This window comes from Passer montanus, unplaced genomic scaffold (assembly GCF_014805655.1).
Source record: "Passer montanus isolate IOZ18808 unplaced genomic scaffold, ASM1480565v1 scaffold119, whole genome shotgun sequence".
Taxonomy (NCBI): Eukaryota; Metazoa; Chordata; class Aves; order Passeriformes; family Passeridae; genus Passer; species Passer montanus.
Genome location: NW_024358611.1, coordinates 1354138 through 1378229, shown reverse-complemented (window position 1 = coordinate 1378229; position 24092 = coordinate 1354138). Strand labels below are relative to the sequence as shown.

The 24092-nt window shown below is 48.3% G+C and overlaps 1 protein-coding gene across 1 annotated transcript; it reads right to left on the bottom strand.

Annotated features, from left to right (window-relative positions):
- Nucleotides 1–1556: 1556 nt before the first annotated feature.
- On the bottom strand, nucleotides 1557–22316 carry MTMR9 (myotubularin related protein 9). The gene is made up of 10 exons (XM_039697622.1): nucleotides 21692–22316; nucleotides 19529–19637; nucleotides 19085–19210; nucleotides 13805–13978; nucleotides 11781–11998; nucleotides 10703–10864; nucleotides 8866–9007; nucleotides 7334–7554; nucleotides 5752–5903; nucleotides 1557–5301 (listed from the first exon to the last, which is right to left on the bottom strand). Exons 1-10 carry the CDS (start codon nucleotides 21874–21876, stop codon nucleotides 5135–5137), a joined length of 1656 nt encoding a protein of 551 aa, XP_039553556.1. The 5' UTR covers nucleotides 21877–22316; the 3' UTR covers nucleotides 1557–5134.
- Between the last annotated feature and the right edge of the window lie 1776 nt (nucleotides 22317–24092).

Sequence of the window (24092 nt, the reverse complement as noted above, 5' to 3'; positions counted from 1 at the left end):
ATCAGAGGATCATCAGCTCAGCTCTGAAAGACAAATGCCAGGGGCTTGTGGTGACATTTCCAGGGCAGGGGAAGCTGTGAGCAGCCCAGCCCAGCATCCCAAACTCCATCCAGTGCAACAGGAATTCCTCCTCCTTGTTTCCCCTCTCACTGCTTGGAGGAAAAATAGGCAGCATGGAAGAGACTCCTACAATGGCACTGGGCAAAAAACCACTTGGGATTTCCAAGAGAAAAATCCAACAGGCTCAAGAAAAGGTTGAAGAAAAAATTCAACACTTGTTCAGATGGATTCCCCATCCATGGAAGTGTCCAATGTCAGGCTGGATAGGATTGGAGCAGCCTGGGATAGTGGAAGGTGTCCCTGCCCACAGCAGGAGGTTGTGATGAGAGGGGCTTTAAGGTCCCTTCCAACCAAACCATTCTGGGATTCTTTAGTTATTTTCTTTCCCCACCCACTAAAAATCAAGTTTAACCCAAATCAGACTGCCTGATGACTGCTGAAAATATTTTAGAACCTCCTCTGTTTCAGCTGGGATTTTTGGCACAAATAGTGGCTGAATATCAATCTTTTCACATCAAAACCTTCAGCACCCACCCCTGTGTTATCTCAGGGGCTGCACAAGCTGTAGGGCAGCACAAAAACCCCCAGCCTCCATCTGCTCCAACCCCAAAACCCACAGAAACTCATCTTCCCCAGGAGCTGCAGAGACCACAGTGATGGCACAGGGAAGCAGACAGCCCAGCAGTTCCCAGCCTCCTGACTCACCAGCCAGGAGAGATCCAGGAGTTCCCACAGTTCCCAGCCTCCACTTCCCAGGAGCTGTTTGTCCTTTTTGTGTTCCCCTGCCTTAAAACCAGCAGGTAACTGTGACCCCAATCCCTGATGGACTTCAGAGTCACAGGATGGGTTGGGCTGGAAGGGACCTTGAAGATCATCCCATTCCACCCTCTGTCATGGGCAGGGACACCTTCTACTGTCCCAGGTTGCTCCAAGCCCCATCCAGCCTGGCCTTGGACACTTCCAGGGATCCAGGGGCAGCCTCAGCTTCTCTTGGCAATCTGTGCCAGGGCCTCACCACCCTCACAGGAATGAATTTATTCTTAATATTTCATCTAAATCTGTCCTGGTTTTGTTTCAAACCACTCCCCCTTGTCCATTCACCATCCACCCTCTTCCAAGGCCTTGCTTTACTCCAAACCCCTCTCCCTGTGAGCACCCTGCCCTTCTTCCTTTGGAGAGATCAACACCAGGATAAAAAGATCAATACTAGTATAAAACCTTGGCTAATCAAACTGGTGATCCAGCACATGTAGAGATGCTGTCCAAGGCCCAAAGCCATTGGAGCAGAGCTCTGCAAGCCCCTCACAGCCTCAGGGTCTCACCCGTCTCCTTTCATCCCCCTTCTACCACCACAGGGCCTGTTCAGCTGTGAATAAAACATAATCTTGCTGAAAAGAGCTAAAATTTCAAGGAAAAGCTTAATCCAAGTCACACTCACCCACATCCCCCCTGTGGGAAGCAAAGGACACAGTAATAAAGAAGATGCACCAGTGTAATTAAAGAATTTTTTAGTCTTGAGGGTTTTAATTTAAACAGACACATCTACTATGCTCTCAACGTATCTACAGCAAAGTTTACAGCCACTTTGTATCCGTTTTGTTCCCCCCAAATGGCTGAACCTTGAGCCATTATCTTCTTTTTCCTCAGATTTGTTACTTTGTCGTTGTTGCAATAAATTCCACGCTGCAGCAGCTGGGATTCTGTACACAGACAGCAAATACCTAACACCAGCACACAACTCCCAGCCCTGGCATTTCAAATTGTACAGGAAAAAATAAAAATAAAAAAAAAAAATCAAGACTGATGCAGCAGCCAAGTCCAAATAGCAGTTCCAGATGCTGGGCCAGCAGTGCACTCATCACTTGAACAGGCAGTAGTGAACAGACACAGCTCACGTCACACAGTGCAGCTGTGACAATACACAGGCAGTGCCGGGAGAAACCTCACCCCCCACACAACCACAGCACTGCCCAAGGCTTTAGCAAAGCACACATGAGACACCAAAAATGCTGTACAGTGCAATTTTAAATTAGATCCTATGCAACAGGGACAATAGTGCACGTCAAAACCAGCGCCACATTCAAGACTTAATCGATACAATCAAAATATTGAAGGTACGTATTTCAGATTTCCCTTATGAAAACTGTGCAAGTTAGTTCCTTTTCCCTTCTTTTTTGGTAAATGGCAGAGTGTGCTCCCCAAATTTTGTGAACTGACCCCCAAAATTTGGAGATGGGGCTTTCCGTGTCCAGCTTGTTACACAGAGAGTGTGCAAAAGAGCAGGAGCGCGGTGGCAGCGAGGGCGTAAGGCAGTGGCACAGGGAGGAGCCAGAGCTGGGCACTGCCCCAGCTCAGGAATTCACTGGGAATCTGCAAACTGGGGGGACACGGGGCAGGGATCCCCCTCTGAGGGAGGAAACCCATCTCTGGTATTAAATATGTGATTTGATAGGGGAGGCAAGCAGCAAAGCAGAGAATGGGAGAGAGCTGCTGTGAATCCGGAGCCTGGGAGGCACTGGAAGGGAAAAGCTCAAAGGGAATGTGGCAGCAGCGTGGCAGGACAGCTCTGGGAAGTGTCCTGTCCCAGGAGAACCTGCACCACCACACATCTTGGCCCCACTGCATTTCCTACAGCCCTCCCAGACAAGGCAGGGACAAGGTGCTGCAGGGGCTGCTCAGAAGGACACCAGCACTGCCCCAAGGATTCATTCCCAGGCACATTCCCAGGATCCACGTTCCCAAGGCACATACAGTGCTTGGGTGTGCTTTCAGCACAAGTGGAGGCTGAAATTGATGCCAGCTCAGAGGGAATGTGCAGCCTTTTGTTGGCTGTCACAGCTGGTTTCCCAATTTCCTCGGATGCCTGCAGTTTGCAGGAGAGGCTGGAGCAGCCAGGCAATTAGATCCAAAAAAACCCTCTCTGCTTCTCTATTATTTAGCTCAATCTATAATTACTGTGTTAGGGAATTGCATAACCTTTAGGAGTGTTTTATGTATAGTCTATTACAGGGAAAATAGTGCCTTCTGAATCCTTCCCATCTGGCTGGGGATAATGGATTTCAGATGGAGAAATTGTGAATGGGGTCGAGAACACCACCCAGGCAGGTGCAGATCCCAAAGACATCATTTCAACGGGTGTACAATCATTTTAAGGGCTTATATGAGCAACATACCCAGAGGAATCACCAGGTTTGGAGGAGGGAACAGCCCAATTCTGCCTCCCCTGTCATGCAGAACAGATCCCCAGCCACCCTGAGCAGCGTTCCCCGTGTCAGGCTGGATTTAGGGAACAAAGCTCCAAACCTAAAAAGAAATTGGCATTGCAAGCAGGGGAAATCACTCTTCTGCCTTAAGTGAGCAATGTTTTAAAAGGGATCATGTTATTTTTTAAGCCAGAGGATTTCAGGGCTACGTTTAGCTTAGGCAAGAAGGAAATAATTAAGGAAATAAGGACTGAACAAAAGGCATTAAGGTAGCACTTGACCATTATCACATAATTTTATATAATTTCCTTGGTTATAGAATTTCTTAGACTGTATTTAGTGGCTACATGATTTTTGCAGGTTCCTGCCCAGCTACTTCTACAATTACAGATCCTGCATTTTCACACATATCTATGTGAAGTGGCTTTTAAATAAAGGCAGCTTCATTCCATAAACTTGGAAGCTCAGCAGTTTCCAGAGGCATCCACCACTGACCTACTGCAGCTCTGTTTATTCCAGCACAACCAGGCTAACAGGAAGCTCTTTTCTGGATAATCCCAGTCACATGTGCTGCTGTTAATTCAACTTTTCCCAGTCCTGTGCAGCTACCCATGGAATCAAACTGAAAAAATGTCTCAGGCACTATTTCAGACCTACGCCTACCTGTCTTTTTAAAGGAGGAAAAAAAATCACAAGAGAACTCTGATTTTATAAAAAGCAGATTGAAGCCATGGAAATGGAAAGAGCAGCTACAAAAGACAAAGTTAAATGGGAAAAAGCTTATTCCTAAAGTCTTTAAGCAGTTTTAGCAGCTACAAATCATCTAAACTCTTAGTATTTTTTTTGTAGTGTGATGGCCCCTTTATCTGCAGCAGATCTGTGAGGTCACCTGAACTTCCAGCTTCTGCTTTTGAGGTTTCACAAGATGGGCATAAGAGCACAAGAAGGAAAAGCGTATCAGGTGCAACAGAAGTGTTTTGTTGAGTTGTAAATGAAGTGTTGCTCTTGCACCCCAGCAATGCTGTGAACCTGGCCAGGTGTCCAAACCCAGCCAGGGGGGTTGGAATTTCCAAGAAGGCAGCTTGGCTGTGGTTTAAAGGACAGCTCTGAGCCCTGTTCTGCAAGTGGACACCCCCACCAACTACTAAACCTTTTTGTTTTCCAGGTAGAATAAAAAAAAAAGTTTGTTCTTCCTTAGGAGATCATTGTCCCCAAGGGACAATTCCACCTGAAGGTCATGGCTTAAACATTAGCAGCAGAATCCCTCCTTCAATTCTGTATTGCACTGAAATGTCTTGCTCTGCTCTGGTTTGGTATTTAACTTCCTGCTCCCGAGCCAATGCTGAACACAAAAACCCAAGTGTGAGATGTGAAGGCTACTGAGAGTATTGTGTAGACTGGCAGAACGTGTAATTTGATTTTAACAACTTCTAGATTTCCTAGGAAATTAAAGCACTAAGCTGCCTTACCTACTCTTGGAGAGAAAAGGTGCTTCCAGACAAAATGCCTTTACCTATCTATACAGAACCGTGTATTTCAATCCTGTGAGTGTTCAACAAAACCAGAAAAAGTCTAAAATAAAGTGGAGACATCCTGTCTCTTGGCCCATCCTGGTCATCCACACAGTTGGAGGTAAAGAGTTCCAGCTTCTGCTGACACTGTACCCAATTCTGAGACAGAACAGCTGCCAAGAGGGGACACTGTGCCCAGCTGTGTCTTCTGTAAACAAAACAAAAACCCCTCCCCAAAAAGCAGGGAGGTTGATGGAGTGAGGGGTTCAGCAGTGGGAGGGTCAGCTGCACCCAAGGGCTCAGCAGAACATGCACTTTCCACGTTTCCTCCTCTATGTAAAGGGGAAAGCAAAGCCCAGCTCAGGGCTCCTCCTCCGGCAGCTGCGCATCCGTCGCCATCTGCATCAGCTGCCGCCTCAGCGCGTTCACCTTGGCCTGCAGCACCTTGTTGTACTTGATAATGTTGACCCTTTCCTTCTCGGCTTCCTCCAGGAATCTGGAAGGTCTGTTCCACCGCAGGAAGACACCTGGAGGCCCAGAGACACCCAGGTCACAAGGGGTTCTTGAAACAAGGGGGAGTTCACGAAGGTTGTTCACATTCCGGCAGCTCTCAAGTAAGGTGCACACAGTTCACATTTTCCCCCCTTTCCCTCCTTCCCTAAGGCTTCCCCACTCCTCTCCAAGCTCACCATCCTATTAAACAAAGTTAATAAAAGAAAATGAAAAATGAGGGGGGTTCATTCCTTTTTTCCTCCTACACTCATCAGACCACTCCACTTTCAGTCTCCACCCTGCCATGACAGCCTGCTTGTACCATGAACTCTTCAGCAGCCATGGGATGGGGGAAGTTTCTGCAGCAGGGAACCCACTGCAGATGGATTCTCCAGAATAGTCAGCAATGAAATCTGACCAAAAAAAACCAAAACAAAACCACGAAAGAGATATTGTCTGTAACAGGGAAAGCAAAGCTGTCTCACCTTCCCAGAGCTGCAGGCTCTGTGGTGCCACGGAAGGCCAGATGACAAGGCTGTTGGCCTCATAAAGAGGGTTCTGGAACCTGCTCAGCTCATCAGACCTGTTCACCCAGGACCAGAGGGACATAGTCTTCTGAGGCAGCTTCAGTTTAGCCCTAAGAAATCCACAGGAACAAATCAGTTTTATCTGTAAGGCTCTTGCTAGAACCACACAGACAAGGCCACAAGATTTTCCATGTGCTACTCCCCCAAATAATTCAAGTTAATCCCTTCACCATCATGGCACAGGGTGTAAACCTAAAGCAATTTACTCAGCATGGCAGATTACAAATGGTTCTGAGTAAAAGATGAGGAAATAACACTTGTAAGATGGCTGTCTGCTGTCCAGGTGAAGAATCAGTCACCTCCCCACTGTGGTTTGAGTGCAGGGTTTGGAAAGGGATCAGGCTCCTGTGTTAAGGTGAAGCTGGAAGATGGGGCAGGGCTGCATCAGGGAAGGATGGAAATGGAACTCTGGAACACATAAAAGCAGTTTCACTGCTGGAATGGGCACGTCTGACAGGTCCCTCTGGTGGCAGGAAGGAACTGAGCACACAGAGCAAGCAGTGCTGTTTTCCTGGGCAACCCCACCTCCAGCAGTTACAGGGATCCCTATGCCTCGGATTCCAGCAAATCTCATTCTGCCTGCACTGGCAAATTGGACTGCCAGCCAGGCAGGAGATTCACCACTCCCGTGAATGCTTCAGACAGCACAAGCTTAACATCAGACTTCAACCCCTGCCTGTGCTCCCAGGCTGACGTGCTCAGATGTGACAGGCAGGTTATTACACATAACATTCAATACTCCTCCAAATTTCACCTCACTGGTTTCAAGTCTAACTTGGTTTTGCAGATGACTGGTTCAGCAGCCCTGTAGAAGGCAGCAGAGTCTCTTCTAAGCCCAGATTACTTTAAGGACAGAGAGGTTTACAGGAAATTTCGAATTGCCTTCCTTCTCTGGAGGATCATTTCTGTTTTTCCCTTCCTGTCCAGTCCAGCAGGAGACCCTCAGCCATGGCCTCACTGGAGTCAGGAGTCCTGAGGGCAGAATTTCCAAGGTCCAAACAGGAATCCAAACCTCCCTGGCAGCTGTGAGCAGCTCCAGTCCTTCACCCTCCTTCTATTCCCAGGGGGATCTCAGGACTACCAGGCTACAGAGTCACATTCCTCCCTCACAGGTGAGGGACAGAATTGTCAGCTGTGGCCTTTGCCTGCCTCAGCCTCCTCCTCCAGGCCTGCATGGACAAGTCTGCTTCCCACAGCTGTGACTCACACCAAACTCCAGCTGGTTATTCTTTCATGGAAGAGTTTCTGTGTGGGAAACTAAATAAACTGGTGATGGGTGGAGATTTTTGGCCAGGTTGGATGGGATTTGGAGCAGCCTGGGATACTGGAAGCTATGGCAAGTGGAAGCCCATGGCAAGGGGTTGGAACAAGATAATCTTTAAGGTTTCTTCCAACCCAAACCATTCCATGACTCTGGGACCTTCTTTTAGTGAAATTCAGCCCAATATTTCAAGGATTCAAGCCAAGCATCCTTACCAACCTTTCATTTTCATTGTTCCCCAGGAAAGTCCCAAACTGGGAAGCGTAGGCATGCTCAAAGAGCAGGATGAGGAAGTGCTCATTGAACTCGAAGGAGCAGGGGAACTGCCGATGGATCTGCCACACACATTCCAAAAAGAGCAGGAACACCGGGGCCTCCCACTTCTGTTTGCTGTTGGAATAGGCTGACTGGGCACAGCGCTGCTGGAAAGGGTGGCCAGCCTGCAGGGAACCAGGGACAGCATCACACACCAGGGAATGGGATGTGAGGACATGTGGAAAAAACACTCCAGAGAGAGTTCTGTCCATGCAACTGCTCAGGCAGCCAGGACCAAGCTGTTAGAAACCATCATCCCTCTGCTGCTGGGGCACCTCAAATCTGGGATTCAGTTTTGGGCTCCTCCTGATAAAAAAGACACTGAGGGGCTGGAGAGTGTCCAGGGAAGGGAATGGAGCTGGGGAAGGGGCTGGAGCACCAGGAGGGGCTGAGGGAGCTGGAAAGGGGCTCAGCCTGGAGAAAAGGAGGCTCAGGGGGGACCTTGTGGCTCTCCACAACTCCCTGACAGCAGGGAACAGCCAGGGGGGTCGGGCTCTGCTCCCAGGGAACAGGGACAGGATGAGAGGATATGGCCTCAAGCTGTGCCAAGGGAGGTTTAGATGGATATTAGGGACAGTTTCTTCATGGAAAGGGCTGTCCAGCCCTGGCACAGCTGCCCTGGGCAATCCTGGAGTCCCCATCTGTGGAGGAATGAAAAAGCCACACAGATGTGGCACTTGGGGACATAGATGAGTAGTGGCCTTGGCAGTGCTGGGGGACAGTTGATGGATATTAGGGACAGTTTCTTCATGGAAAGGGCTGTCCAGCCCTGGCACAGACTGCCCAGGGCAATCCTGGAGTTCCCATCCGTGGAGGGATTAAAAAGCCACAGAGATGTGGCACTTGGGGACACAGATGAGTGGTGGCCTTGGCAGTGCTGGGGGACAGTTTGACTTGACAATCTTAAAGGTATTTTCCAAACTAAATGGTTCTGTGATTCTATGATTGATTTCCCTGCCTTTCTCAGGCTGTGTTTGATCAGAGAATGTGAGCAGGAGCAAGCTGGGGTGGGTGCACTGGAGGACCAGAGGTACAAAGAGCACAGCTCAGGTTTTGTGGTTTGGTCTGAACAGTTTTCTGTAATGAGATGGAAGAGCTGCAACCTGCTCCAGTGGAAGTGTCCCAGCCCATGGCAGGAGGTTGTGATGAGAGGAGCTTTAAGGTCCCTTCCAACCCAAACCATTCTTGATAAGAGATGTTCACCCTGAGCACACAGAACAGGCAGTTCCCCAAAATCAAAAACCTGCCATGAGAGGCAGAGGCCCCAGGAGTGCCAGAGGGACAAATGACTCAGGTAATGATGCTGCTCTTTAGGACAAAGGACACTCACACTCAGCAGGGCTGCAACAAGGCCCAGCCTGCTGGCTGCCTCTCAGGCTGTTTCCCAACCCAGTGTCTCTGGAACTGGTTGTTGTTCTGTCCAGGGTGTTCCTTACCTGCAGCCACTCCCTCACTATAAGAGCCTCGAAGCCACGGATGGTCCTGCACCTTGGATCCAGGATGATCTGTGCCAGGGAAGTGACCTGGAGTGTGGAGTCAGTTCCTTCACTGCCATGGACTAACACTGAAGCACATTCCCTGGGAAAAGAAAAGGTGGGGAGGGATAAGAGTATGAATGAGCAGAACCCATCCCAGTGGGTGCCATTACACCCCAATGGACACCAGTGTTGAGGTATTGCTGGCTCTTTACCACCACTGCAGCCCCATCCTACATGGATCTCACCTGGATCCTCATCCACAGTGACCTGAGCTCTGCATCACTAAATGACATCATCCATGTCTTGCTGAGCAGTCTGGAACTCCAGATCCTTTCCCACTGACAGAAGGTGCACAGTGAGATCTCCCTTGTGGTTCTCACTCTTTGGGATTAGCATCCCTTTGAGTTACAGCTTGCAAGTGCAACTCATCCCATTCCACCCCTGCCATGAGCAGGGTCACCCTCCACTATCCCAGGTTGCTCCAAGCCTGGTCCAACCTGGCCTTGGACATTTCCAGGAATCCAGGGGCAGCCACAGCTTCTCTGGGCAACCTGTGCCAAGGCCTCACCACTGCTATTATACAGAGTTTCTCCCTAATATTTAATCTAAACCTTCCTTCTCTACTAATCTGCACCTTTCTCTACACTCATTTTCTAACACTATTTTCCCCTTTTATCTTGCAGGCCTTTAAGATGTTGGAAGATCTGTCCTAGCCATTCCCTCCCCATCAGAACTCCTTGTCAGCCCAGCTCTGACCTCCAGGCTCTGAGTGAGGCAGGTCAGGCACCTGGAACTGACTTGCCATGGCTCCACATGGTAAACACAAAAAGCAAAGCTGAGGTTAAAAATTATGAAATCAACCACTGTCCCAACAAGCCAGAAGGGTTTCATCACTGATCTTCCCCATTACATGCTTGCAGGAAAGAATTTCAGATAAAACTATTGATCCAGAGCAATCCTTTCCTGGCACAGCCAGTAATGAAACCAGCACTGTCAGAGCTTTTAAAAAGCACAGAGCTCCCATTTTAATGCAGCAGTGCTGTTTCACCACTGAGCCTGCATTTCAGCTGCTTGTGTGCCTGCAGAACACAATCCCCAGCTCCTATGAAAAGCCAGGTTTTCCCTAAATTTTGGGATGGGCTTTTCCCACCCAGAGCCACAGATAAAACCAATTTAGATTCCTGAATCTGTCCTTACAAACCCTGGCAGCTAACAGCAAGCATGGGCTCTGCAGCCAGAGGTGTGAGCATGAGTCAGCTGAGTCAGCAGCATTTATGAAAGAAATGTCAGGTTAAAAGAGGTCACAAGCACTTAGAAGGGATGAGCAGGATTGCCTGGATAGGGCTGTGGGGATAAAAATATAAGAGGGGAAAAGCACTGGACCAATTCCTGGGGAAAACAAGGAGATGACATTGTTTTAACCTCTGGAAATGAGGTGTGGTATTGGAAATTTGCAGCTGGAAAGAAAAAAAAATTGCTAAAAAAAGGAAAAGACATCTCTGAGTCCCCTTTTCCATGGGGACCCATTTTTACCCAATAAAACTCTCTAAATTAGCTTGGCTGCAACAGACACAGGAATATACCTTCAACACATGATCCAAAAACCTTTTCTTAGCCCAGATTTCCTCCCTCCTCCTGATTTATTGGAGGAACATTCCTCTACCATGAAGAAACAGAGTCTTCCATGGGCACAAGTGAGGCAGACCATGGTGGGCAGTTATTGATACTGCCAGAGGTATTTAGTGAGCAATCTGTAACCAGTGAATGAGCAACCCAAGATTTTCTGCAGATTTACCTGTCAATGCACTGAGCAGCCAGACAAGCTGCAGTCAGCAGCTCCTTGATGTGAGTGAGCCAGTTGGAAGCTTCCAGCTTACTGAGCCAGCGGTCCATGTTGTGTGACTGGTCATTGCAAGCCTCCACCAGCTTGATGAAGCTCTCCTGCAGGATATGAAACCTTTGGGAAAAGGAAAATGTTGTTGAAAGTACAAGCAGTAACATAGGAATGAGGACATGGATTATTTAGTCTTTGTATATTGTGTTTATTCATTCCTCTCTCTCTGATGCTGTAAATAATCAGCAACAAATGTAAATTCACATAAAATCTTTAGAAGCAAAACCAAACACTTCAAGTATTTGCCAGGAAATTCCTTATTTAACTGCTCAAAAGCTGGCCTACAGCTCCAGTAATATTACCTTATGTCTGTGTAGAAGGATTCCCCAAAATTAAGGCTTTAAGAGAAGCTGAACAATGCCAGACTAAAAGTCTGTTTATTTGGCAACTTGTCTCCAAATGACTGAACAATAGTAGATACCCAGAGAAAAGCACTGGATCACAGAATCATGGAATGGTTTGGTTTGGAAGAAAACTTAAAGCTCGTCTTAATCCAACCCCTCACCATGGGCAGGGACACCTTTCACCATTCCAGGCTGCTCCAAGCTCTGTCCAACCTGGCCTTGGATACTTCCAAGGATAGGGCAGCCACAGCTTTTCTGGACAAATCCTCTGGATAAGAGGAGTGTGACAGCCACAGAACAAACCCTCCCCCACAGAAGTTTTCTGGCAAGGTACCTGCTCCTTCCTGTGCCAAGGGAAACACAGGAAGGCTGGAGTGTGGCTGAAGATGGTCAGGAAAAGAAACAGCACAGGGAGATGCCTGATGGCTGAAACCTGCAGCAGGTTGCTCAGAACAAGGAACCAAACCAAAAACCCCCTTATCATCCACATGTCCTGCATGACATGTGCCACAGAAGGAACACAACCCTGTTGCCAGGAACCAGGATACACAACTCTTCTTACAGGAGCAGTGAAGGTATCACCGCTCTGACAACCCGACACAGCCAAGCTCAGGGGAGAGCCTGACTTCACCCACCTCTCGATGTATTTGTGAATCCTCCTCCACTGGGGGTAGTGCACTTCTTGCTCAAAGCCCCCTCCCTTGGCCCTGGCCTGCTGGGCAACATTCAAGGGCCGGGTGTCGATGACGAAGCCGCGGCGGCCGGAGCGCAGCGTGGCGTTGATCAGCTTCTCGTCCTCCTTGCAGCGCCGCCCGTTGGTGCCTGTCAGGGGCTGGCTGCTCCTCATCATCGCCTGGGGAGGCACAAAACCACGCATGAGGCACTGCAAGTGGACAGAGTTCTGACTGAGGGCTGGCTGCTCCTCATCATCGCCTGGGGAGGCACAAAACCACGCAAGTGGACAGAGTTCTGACTGCAAGGCACCAATGAGCTCAAAGCCTTGCTCTGAATCCTTCGGTTGTTTCAAGTTTGATCCCTCTCAAGGACTGAACGCATTTAAAACTGATTTAGAAATCCTTGAATCCAGCAATCGTTTGGCTGGGCAAGTTTTAAATGCCAGGCATCATCTCAGAGGCTGTATCCCTTCAGTTATGCCTCAAGTATCATCTCTGTGAACTACTGAGCTGCCTTGCTGCTGATGGCTCCTTTACAAATCCTGGCAGTGTTATAAATGCATCATCTCAGAGGCTGTATCCCTTCAGTTATGCCTCAAGTATCATCTCTATGAACTACTGAGCTGCCTTCCTGCTTTACAAATCCCTCCTTCCTTTACAAATCCTGGCAGTGTTAGAAATCCCTGGAAGTGTTCACAGCCAGGTTGGATGGGGCCCTGAGCAGCCTGACCTGGTGAGAGGCATCCCTGCCCATGGCAGGGAGTTGGAACTAGATGGTCCCTAAGGATGCTTCTGACCAAAGCTATCCTGTGATTCTGTGAAAGCAACTTTTTCAGGATTGTCATTCTCAAGGTCTCCTCCCAACTATGTTCTTAAAACACTCAAATTGCTCATGTGTTAAAGGTGACATTTTTACCCCATGGATGGACTAACAAACCTCAAGTCCACAGACTGAAGAGCTGAGATTTCTCTTTAGCAAATGCTTTTCAATTCAGAATACCAAATCAGCAGCTCAAATCATAACAAAAATGTGAGGGTAAGCAGTCAGCAATGCCAGGTACAGCTGAGAACTCAGAGGCAGGAGGGCAATGAGAGTGACAGCATTACTGTCATAACTGCAACATTCTGAGCCAAATACTGTTGTACTCCTCACATGAAACATGCACAACTTGGAGACATAACTGAGCAAAAATCTTCCTTCAATGATTTTCAGTTGAGCTGAGAAACAACAAAAAGCACAACTGATGTGGAGTAGGTGGTTGGCTGCTTTTAAAGCAAAATCCCAAGGTATTCTGAGTCAGACTAGACAGCTTCAAATTGAAGGCTTACAAATCTTGGCCACAGGAGGTGAGAAAGCATTAGAGCATTTGAGGAGACTGTATCAAGTTTAAAAGCTGCAGGTTGGACATCCCAGCACCCTCAGAACTGGTTACATCAGCAAGAGACACAATTACCCAACACTTTCATACAGTGCATTTCTCAATTACAATGTATCAGTCACTCCATTAGATTCTGGCTTGTTAAAGCCTGGGCAAGATCAAGAATTTGCTACTCTGAACCGAGTTACCCTGCCAGGCTCAGAGAACAGATTGTTCTGATCCTCCTTGCACAGTCACACAGCAGAAGCAGCCTTGGCTCTGCTGTCACCACGGCTGTGACGAGGGCCCACCGCTCACAGACAGGACAATGTGGCTCCTGCCATCCTTTCCATGAGAACTCTTGGCAGACACAGCCAGCCAGGGTGCCAGCAGTGGCTTTACAAGGCTCATCTTGTTCTTACTGCTGTAAGTGAGCTGCTGCCATGCACATTCCCAACCAAGCAGATCAATGGCTATTTCCAGGATGGAGATCACTCATTCCACCACCCAGAACCAGCTTCACTGAGGAAGCCAGAAAATAAACCAGCAGCTCTGTTCATTCCAGAGCATGAAACCAACAGATTCCCAGACTTCTTCAGGCACAAGCACCCCTCAAACCCAGCTCACCATCCCATTTTTCTTGTGGTAGTAGCTCAGCACTGGGAAGCGGCCGCCGTGGCGGAACAGGGCGACTTTGCGGAGCGCTTCGTCATCGATGCATTTGGGGACAATGACAACTGGAGGGTAGGAGGGACACACAGAGAATTCCTTGTTCACACAGCTGAGACGCCATTCATTGGTCTGTAAAACACCAGAACACAGCATTGGGTCAGACAAGACATTATATGGGAGAGGTAACGGGGAAGAAAGACTTCCATGCACAGGATAAAGCACACGCACAGGGTCGTGTTTGTGATCTGTTCCATTTGCACCACAAATTGTCCTTTAAGTAACCATTTACAGGGCTGTTGAACCCTCAATTTTTCCAGCACATCCCTTGGTGCTCCCTGAAATCACCTCCCTGCAGTAGTTCCCAGAAGCTCATTCCCCAGAGAGCAGATAAAACTTGGAAGCAATGGAAGAATGAATGGGTGTCTCTGGGTCGTGAGCAACAGTTCTCCCTTTGGTTTATCCACATCCACAAACAGCACAAAATAAGCCTTTGGAAGCAATGGAAGAATGAATGGGTGTCTCTGGGTCGTGAGCAACAGTTCTCCCTTTGGTATATCACATCCTCAAACAGCACAAAATAAGCCCATGTGGGCAGAAATAGGTGATTGTGGCTTTAAATTGTTTCACAGGCACAGCAGACAGCAAGGGGAGACCCCACAGAGAAATGTATTCCCACAACAAGAGGGAAAAAAAGTTCATTTAAATACAGGGAATATGGGCCCAACTAGCAGACAGCAAGGGGAGACCCCACAGAGAAATGTATTCCCACAACAAGAGGGGGAAAAGTTCATTTAAATACAGGGAATACGGGCCCAACGCTCCATCTGTGCTGAAAGAAGAGTTCACAAGACAAAGGTGGCCAAGAAAGGCAAAGAACTTCCATCCACTCCAGATGCTGAAGCTGCTTTGAGGTTAAAATTTCAATTTCAACATCTCTAGCATGGTTATTTTCCGTGGTTTCAGCTACAGTTCTTCCTCCTAAAGCACCTTCTGGAAGGGGCCCAGCAGCCAAGCACTGAGGGCTCATCAGGAGCTCTGTTATGTAACTGCTCCAGCTCCCACCAGCCCTGGGAAAGAAGTGCTGAGTGTGGCACCTCACAGGCACTTGGCATGAGAATTCCAGCTACCTGATACCCAGGGTCACCCACAGGCCTTGGCTCCAGCCCAGGCAAAAAGGTCAACGAGGAGCTTCTGCAGCAGGGAGAGACCTCAGAGATCCATCAAACCTCTGCTCATCTCAGTTCAAGCCAAGTTTGAGGCAGACAGAATGGCAGAGGGATAAGGCAGACAGGACAAAGTGAGAGAAGGGCATAACAGCTAAATTAGGCTGTGACTAAACACACAGAATCCACAAAAATTCAGGTCTGTTAAATGAACATGAATTAACTGCACATCTCTGATCAGAATTCCCTTCTCCCAGATCCTTACTACCCCTTGCCACACACCTCCTGATTGCTACCTGCTTACAAAAATCCACCTGACTGGCTCACTGGTCCAGTGGAAAACTGGGGTCAATTCAGGAATGTCTTCTGGCAATGAAGCCTTTCCATCAGCTGAACAAGCTGATCTGACTCTATTTCAACAGAAGCAGCTCCAAGGCATGGGATGTGTGGCTTAGGAGACAGGAAAATTGTCCTTTTTGGTGGCAGCCTAAAAAAGATGCTGGGAAAAAAAATAAATATCAGCATCAAGAGCAGGAATTGCTGCCTGTTTGCAGCAGCCCAGCTGGGCAGTTTTTCAGCATCCCTGCTATAACCTTATTTCATTATTCATTAGCCTCAAAACAGCTCCTCTGAACAGCTCAATTTTATAAAAAGCAGAGCTTCTCACAGATGCAAAGTCAAATTGCCTCTGGCCATGTTGTGAGCAGAGATGAAAACTTCTGGGACACAGAAGGATGTGGCTGGTCACAGCTCCAGCTTTCAATGCACCTGCAATGGGATTTTTAACAGGGTTTTTGGGGTGTCTGTCGGGTGTGCAGTTTGATTACCATGAAAAAAATATGCATGGAACTGGAATATCAAACTGATAAAAACCTCACCGTGACACAGGATGTGGAGAAAGCAAAACCAGAACTCTGGGGAAGATGTGGGAGATTGGCTGTTCCTGCCACCACCAGTATGGAAAGGAATGGAGGAGCAGCACCTGATTTATGCCCCACTCTGGTAATTTAACCCTGCTCTCCTCCCCATTTACAGCAAAGATCCTGTTATGTCATCCTGCTGTAATTTCCACGACAAGGAGGAGGAGCCTGGCAGCACTTGGCACCATTTGTCTTCCCTCCAACAGCTCCTGCTGCAGAGATCCCATTAACCTCTGCACTGCCAGCTCCAGACTGCCCAAATCAGCTCCTTTAGCTTTGGCCTGGCTGGAATTTGGAAGCAAAAAGGGCCATCAATAACTGGAAGCAGCACAGGAAACAGAAGGACTGCAGGGAAAGGGATGAAGGGACACCTCACTAATTGTGCTGTGTGAAACTCAGGGAGTGCAAAGTGAACCCTTAATTTTCCCAGAAAGACATCTGAACTTTTAGGAATCAAGAAAAGTTAAAGATAAAAGCAGCAAAGGGATGAGGGCTGAGCAGAAAGGAGAGAGAATTCCAGAGAAAAAAAGAAAGCAGCGATTTTTAAACCCAGTTCAGGACCAACTCCTGGATTTCTACTTTTCTTTTCCTAATACTTGTTTACAGAGACATTGAATCCCAAATGTCCAAGCTGTCACTCCTCCTAAAACTGAAAACTGCCAGGAGAGGTCGTTTTCCACAAAACATTGAGAAACAAGTGAAGCTGTACCAAAAGGCCTTAAAAGAAGTCCAGAACCCAGCATGGATCTTGTGAGATCCTGCAAAGCAGCAAAGCCAGAGGCCATTCCCAAGGAACAAGCTCTTGTTCCTTGTGCATGGACAAGGAGCAGAAGTAAAGATTGATTGTCTGAAAAGAGCAAAATATGGTTCACAATTACCATTTAACCTGAGCCCAAACCCAGAAAATTCTGATTTCTAAAAGGAGCTCTGACCCAAAGATGAAGCACAACTGAGTTGTTCAGAACCCTGAGATCTTTCCTGCTAAAAAGGGAAAGAAAATAGAGAAAAAAGGGAAGGGAAAAGGAAAGAAAAGAGAGCAAAAGACAGGGAAAGAAAAAGGTGGGAAAGTAAAAAACAGAGAAAAGGGGGGAAAGAAAACAGGAAATAAAAAGGAAGAAAAGGGGAAAAGAAAAAGGAAGAAAAGAGGTAAAGAAAAGGAGAGTGAAGTAAGTGATTTTCTTGGCAATAAAATACCTTTATGTTAATTATACTGGCAGTGCACAAACTTCTCAGGCTTCTTCACTTCATTTTACGAAATTAAATTTTGGATGCAAAATTTTTGAATTTCCAGTTAATTTTCATGGTCCTGCAGTTCTGGAATTTGGCAGAAGAGAAACCTCTTGGCTCTCCTCTGACTGCTCAGAGAAAATATGAACCCCTGCACATACTCTGAATTCCATTCACCCCTCACTGTGCAGTGAAGAACACAAATTACATGTCATATTATCTAAATATTTAATGTTTACATAACTTTTTTAAAAAAAGTATTAACTTTCACACTGCACTTTGCCATTAAAGAGTGTTGAAAACAACTCTCCTGTAGCAGATAAATGTGGAATTAATAAATTACTAGAGCTGTAGGGTGGGTGAAATAGTTTTGAACTTGTTATCCTACTGGGGAAGGTACAGATCCAGATGGATGATTTAGCAGAGGCAGGAACCTTTGGAATTCTACTCATCTGACTTCTGGGAGAAAGATTTAAATCAGCCATGTCCTTGTTCCAGCCTGTGTTATCCTACTGGGGAAGGTACAGATCCAGATGGATGATTTAGCAGAGGCAGGAACCTTTGGAATTCTACTCATAAAGACACATAAAGCAGTGTCTTTACAGAACAAGAATTATTTGGTCAGCGAGACATTTATCTGTTGTTCAGAAGATGTAAATCATTGGAAGGTGGCTTCTGACACCATTTTGTTCAAAATGTGAAGTTTTGGGTTAAAAGCCAAGAATTAATTAATCAACAGCTGTCAGACACTGAGATTTTAAAGGAATCAATGATTGGCCTGGAAACGTGGTGCTAAAAAGTAATGAGGTTTTAAAATGTGATTCTTACACAGAGAATATGTTCAGAAAGCTAAGAGATTGACAAATGAAGATTTAAATCCCTGAAAATATAAGGGAAAAAAGCACATCAATGGATCCATGGGCTGGATATGATAACAGTTGGTCTGTCTTTGGATGGCAGAGGAAGATAAGATACACGAGAGTGCTTTAATTGGGAGACAAAAATAGCAAGGCCTCTGAACCCCTTTAATGTTCTTCAATTTTCTGGTGATTTCATCAACTGCATTTGATCAAGCTGATCACATTATTCAGTTGTTACTCATAGCCAGGAAGTGACACAGGCTGCAGACAAGCTGGGCTGCAGAGAGGAGAAAACAGTAAAAAAAAAAAATCAATGTTCTTGAATGCAGCACTAATGGATGTGGGCTCAGAAACCTGAGCTGCAGGAGCAAGAGCACAGACTGGATGTGAAACAGAGACCTGGAACACAAAGATGCAAATCCCAGGAATTATTAAAACAGGTTCCTGCACTCAAGATAGCTCCCACTCTACCAAATTCAGCATCCTAAAAGGAAATTTGAGTAAGAGAAACAACAGGCAATGCCACAAGAACAATTCCTACCCAAAACAAAATCAATGTGCTCAGCAGCACCTGGAAAAAGAGAACTGGAACTTTCCTGCTTTTTGAACCTCCTGAATATTTTCCCAGCATCAGTTAAAGGAAAAAGTGTTTCAAACTGAGCATCTTCATTGTCACCCTCCTAAAGAGGAATTTTTTTAAACCAGTATCATTTCAATGAAGGGTTTGACAAAGATTAATCTCATTCTACTCCAGATCAAAATTAAGAATAACAAAGCCAGGACAATGGATTTCAATTTGTTCTTCCAATTAGAGAACCATCCCCAAAGGCCAAAAACACTTCCTACCTTTGTGATTTCCTGAAAAAGGCCTCAAACCTCCACTGGTACAAGGTGAAGGAGCAAACAAATGTCTGATGTCACAGAGGGAATATTTCAACAACACTCACTTCCCATCCAGGCACCAGATGGATTTTTAACCATCTGGGATTTCCAGTCCAGCCACTACTGGGTGAAACAGTTCTCAGAACATCCAAGTGCCTGGAAAATCCCTCAAATCCCACTCACCACTGAGCTGAGGAGCTCAAACTCCTGTTCCAGCAGAAAGGAGGACCATCCATCCTCCACGACCTCGAACATGGGCCGGTAGAAGAAGGGATACATGAGGGTGATGGAGTCCAGGGTGGAAAGAGCCTGTGTGGACAACAGAAATCAGGGAATCACAGGTGAGGCTTGGAAGGGACCTTAAAGCTCACCCCATTCCACCATGGGGACACCTTCCACTATCCCAGGCTGCTCCAAGTGCCATCCAGCCTGGCTTTGAACACTCCCAGGGATCGATCGGGAGTCCAAAACCTCTGGGAAATACCCCACAACCCCATGTGAAACATTCCAGATTCTACTTTGCCTTTCAAAACATGAAAACCTAACTGGAAAAAAAAAATAAAATAGCTCTTAAGGCCGAGGTGAGCTCAAGAGGTGCAGGCTTTCTGGCTGATGGTGGCTGCTCACCTCGATGGAGCTGGCAATGTTCAGACACTCCTCCATCCCTGGGATGTCCAGCTGGATAATCCTCAGGTCCTTGCATTTTATGACAATGGTGCCCAAGGAGCCCACGAACCTACAGCAAGACAGGAAATAAGAGGATAAAAACATAAAAAACAGGATCCCCTAAGGCAGGAGCAGTGGCACAGCTCTTCCCACAATGGAAATCTCCACGAGTGGCAGCTTGTCTGCAGGGGCACCTTCCAAGAAAATAAAGAGACAAGCACAACTTGTTATTTGCTGTTTGCAAGTTTGGTTTTATTTTCATTTATTCCACCCTTCTGCTGTGGCAGGGAGTGGAGCTGTTACATGACAAACATCACACTGCTGGGAGGGTGGGGGTGCCCTGGCACAGGGTGCCCAGAGGAGCTGTGGCTGCCCCCGGATCCCTGGAAGTGTCCAAGGCCAGGCTGAGGACTGAGCACGGGGAGAAATTCTCTGAGGCTTCCAGCCCCTTGCTCCTTTTCTGTCTCAGAAACACACAGGGAAATCAGGAACAAATTTAATCAGCAACAAACCTCATCAGCACCCAGCAACTCCCCCATCCCAGGCTCTGTGCTTTTTTTAATCACTGATTTCTTGCTGGCAGAAAGGAACTGTGTTCCTGAGACTTCCTTAAAGGGCTTTAGACACAGAGAAGGGATTTTGTAATTAATATAAAAATGAAATATTCTCATCAAGCTGGGAAAAGGACCAAGGTGAGGGAGCAGAGGACAATGACCAGGTGGGATGGGGCAGACACTCAGTGAGGGGCAATGGTGCAGGTAAAGCAGAAATGAGGGGAAAAGAGAAATCTATGAAGTCTCTGCAGCTAAAAGTGCATGGGCAAGAAAAAAATGGAGTTCTGCAGTTACAGCTGAGCTGCAGCACAAAAAGCACATTGCTAAAGGGTTATTGATTCCCATGAGCAGCTGGAAAATGAGGGATGGTGCTGCTGAGCAGCAGGAGAAGATCTGGGGCTGAGCGAGTCCAGAGCCCCATCCTGCCACCAGTTTTGGAGGGTGACACAAGGCAAACCCCTCCAGCAGTGCTCTGACATCCCTCTCTGTGCACAAGGCATCATTCACAGAGTGCTTCAAGGGTGGATGAACCCACTGAGCAGAAAGGGTTAAACTCAAAAATTCTGACTCTCTACAGGACCAAAAAAACATCCTTGAGATGCAACATCAAACATGAATGTCCAGACAGAACATGGGAACCCTGCCCTGGGCCCTGAGAGAATCACTGGGGTTGGAAAGGGATCATTTTTGGGGATCATTGAGTCTCTGGGGATTTTTGGAAGGAATTTTGAATGAGTTAGAGACAGGACCTCTGGGCTGTTCTTGGTGATGTGATTTATTGTTCTTTATGAAGGGTGAGCCCAGCTCACATCTTTACTGCGTGGCTCAGAACAAGTTGGTTACAAGGCCTTTTAAGGATTTATTGACCAACAAAACACTGCCAACAAGGATATTTATCCTTTTCACCCAATCCTTAAATATTTCATCTTATGGACTCATGCCACAGTGGAAGCTTTCTTAGCCAGTCATGTTCTGACACACAAACCTACAGCGCTGCACTCTGAACTCCCAGTTCACCTCTGCAACTACTTTTATCTTTTTCTCTATCTCAAACTCTGAAACTCTAAACTTTCTTATCCTTACCTTAACATGTCTCTGCTTTAAACTGCAAATCCAGATTCTTGCTTCCAGCAGCTAAGTTTGGGAGCCTTTCCCAAGGTCTCAGATCAAATCCTGGGTTTAATTTTAAGTTGGGCTTAAAATTAACCCAGGATTAAACCCAGCGGGCTGGGTTCAATTCCTGGGTTTAATTCTAAACTTTGGTTTACAGCCTCAAAGTTCTGAGAATTCCCTGCACTTCAGATTCCAGCAGAGCCCAACCTATGACTGACCCCACCCTGGCACCGAGTGCCTCAGACACCTCCAGGGATGGGGACTCCAAACCTCCCCAAGGCTTTAAATCTCCCCTTCCGTGGATAAATTCCTCCTGACCGCCCAACCCGAACCTCCCCCGACACAGCTTAGGGCAACGCCAGCGCTCAGAGCATCCCTCCTGCTCTCCACGCCGGGATTTGGGACAGCAGAGGCGCCGGCCGGCCTTTCCCAAGCACGAGGGAGAAGGGGAGCTCACCTTTTGTCGATGGAGTCGATGTTGGAGTGCAGCAGCCACAGCTCCTCGGCGTTGTCCTGCCGCCGCGACGAGAAGATCAGGTGGTGGCCGGTCAGGCACAGCGTGCCCTCCACGGCCGCGTGGAACGGGCGGTGCAGCACCACGTTATCCGCCCGCGGCGTCTTGATCAGCTCGGCGAACTCCATGCTTGTGGTGGGGGGAAAACTCACCGGGAAAACTCACCGGGAAAACTCACCGGGAAAATCCACCGGGAAAATAACTCACCGGGGACATTCACCGGGACAACGGGGCGCAGCCTCGGGAGCACCGGCCGGGAAAGCCGGGCAGGCCGTGTGCGGTGCCGCCCGGGCGGGCGGGGGCATCACCCGCGGTGGCGGCGGCGGCTCCTGAGGGCCGGCAGCGGGAGGGCCCCGCACAGGGCCCCGCAGGGCCGGGCCGGGGCTGTCGGGGCGGCGTCGCGGGCAGACCCTCGGTGGTGCTGGCTCGGGGAGGGTCCGGGCGCCGGGGGAGCCGCAGGAGCCCCGGGCCCCCCGAGATTCCCGGGATTCCCGGGAGCCGCCGGCGGAGCGGGATGGGCCGGAAGCGCCGCCCGGGGAGACTCCCGGGTCACGTGACGGGCACCCGGGCCAATCCGCGCTCGGGATCCTCAGGGAGGCGGAGAGGCGCGTAAAGGGTCCGGCGCGCGGCGCGGCCCCGCCACAAGCGTTCCGCGGGAACGGATGGTGATGGGCGGGGCAGGGGGAGGAGCCAACGGTGAAAGGGGCGGGGCCAGGGGCGGGGCTTGGGATGGCGGGCGGGAATGGGAACGGGAATGGGAAAGGGAGTGGGAACGGGAAGGGGAAAGTGTGAAAAACGCCAATCACTTGCTTTTGAAATTTTAAAAGTTTAACAGTAATAAAATGGTTATAAAAATAGTAATATCATTAGAATAATAAAATTTGAACATTTGAGATTAGGACAATATGAGACAGTAAAAACAAAGAGATATGGACGTCCAGGTACCTTTTCCTGGGCAACACAAGCCCGAAAAAAGACCCCTGTTAACAGAGGATTAACCCTTAAAAACAATCGCCTGTTGCATATTCATCCATCTCATACATGATGCAAAAATCCCATTCAAACACAGGATTCTGTCTGGTCACTGTCAACTTCTTCCTCTTAATCCTCATGCCGTCTTCCTGTCTGAGCGAGGTGGGAAGAAGTTAGTTAGTTTTCTGCTGAGAAGGGAGCAATAAATTCCCTTTTTCTGAAAGATTTAGGTGTCCTGCGGCCGCCATCCGGTGAGGGCCCCTCATTCCTTTCTAAAAGAAAACATTCCACATACATAGTTCCTTTTTTAACTACAAAAGCTACCCATTTGCTATGAAACTGCATTTACCATAGTATTAAAATGTTAATACAGCACTGCTCAATACAACTTCATGTGTATAGTAAATATCTGCGTAGAGCCATATAATATGCACTTTTCACAAACGGGAACAGGCAGGGAATGGGAATGGAGCGGGAATGTGAAGGGGAATGGGAATGGGAAGGGAGTGGGAATGGGAACGGGAACAGGCAAGGATTGGGAATGGGAGCGGGAATGGAGAGGGAACAGGAACGGGAATGGGAGCGGGCAGGGATTGGGAATGGGGCGGGAATGGAGTGGGAATGGGAACAGAGAGGGAATGGAGCCGGCAGAGAGAAGGAATTGGGAGCAGGCAGGTATTGGGAATGGAACAGGAATGGGAGCGGGCAGGGATTGGGAATGGGGCGGGAATGGGAAGAGAAATGGGAATGGGAATGGGAGCAGGCAGAGATTAGCCGGCAGAGAGAAGGAATTGGGAGCAGGCAGGTATTGGGAATGGAACAGGAATGGGAGCGGGCAGAGATCGGGAATGGAGCAGGAATGGGAACAGGCAGGGATTGGGAATGGAGCAGGAATGGAGTGGGGAATGGGAATGGGAGCGGGCAGAGATCAGGAATAGAGCAGGAATAGGAACAGGCAGGGATTGGGAATGGAGCAGGAATGGAGTGGGGAATGGGAATGGGAGCGGGCAGAGATCAGGAATAGAGCAGGAATAGGAACAGGCAGGGATTGGGAATGGAGCAGGAATGGAGTGGGGAATGGGAATGGGAATGGGAGCGGGCAGACATTGGGAATGGAGGGCGAATGGGAGCAGAGAGGGAATGGATCGGGCAGGATTGGGAATGGGAATAGGGAGGGAATGGAGGCCGCAGAGAGAGAGAATGGAGCGGGGAGGGGTTGGGAATGGAGCCGGCAGGGATTGGGAACGGAGCAGGAACAGGCAGGGATTGGGAACGGAGCAGGAATAGGGGGCCGGGCTGGGCTGGGCAGGGAGCAGGGCCGGGGTCCATCCCCCCCGAGGCCATCGGCAGCCGCAGTTTGGGTACAAACCCG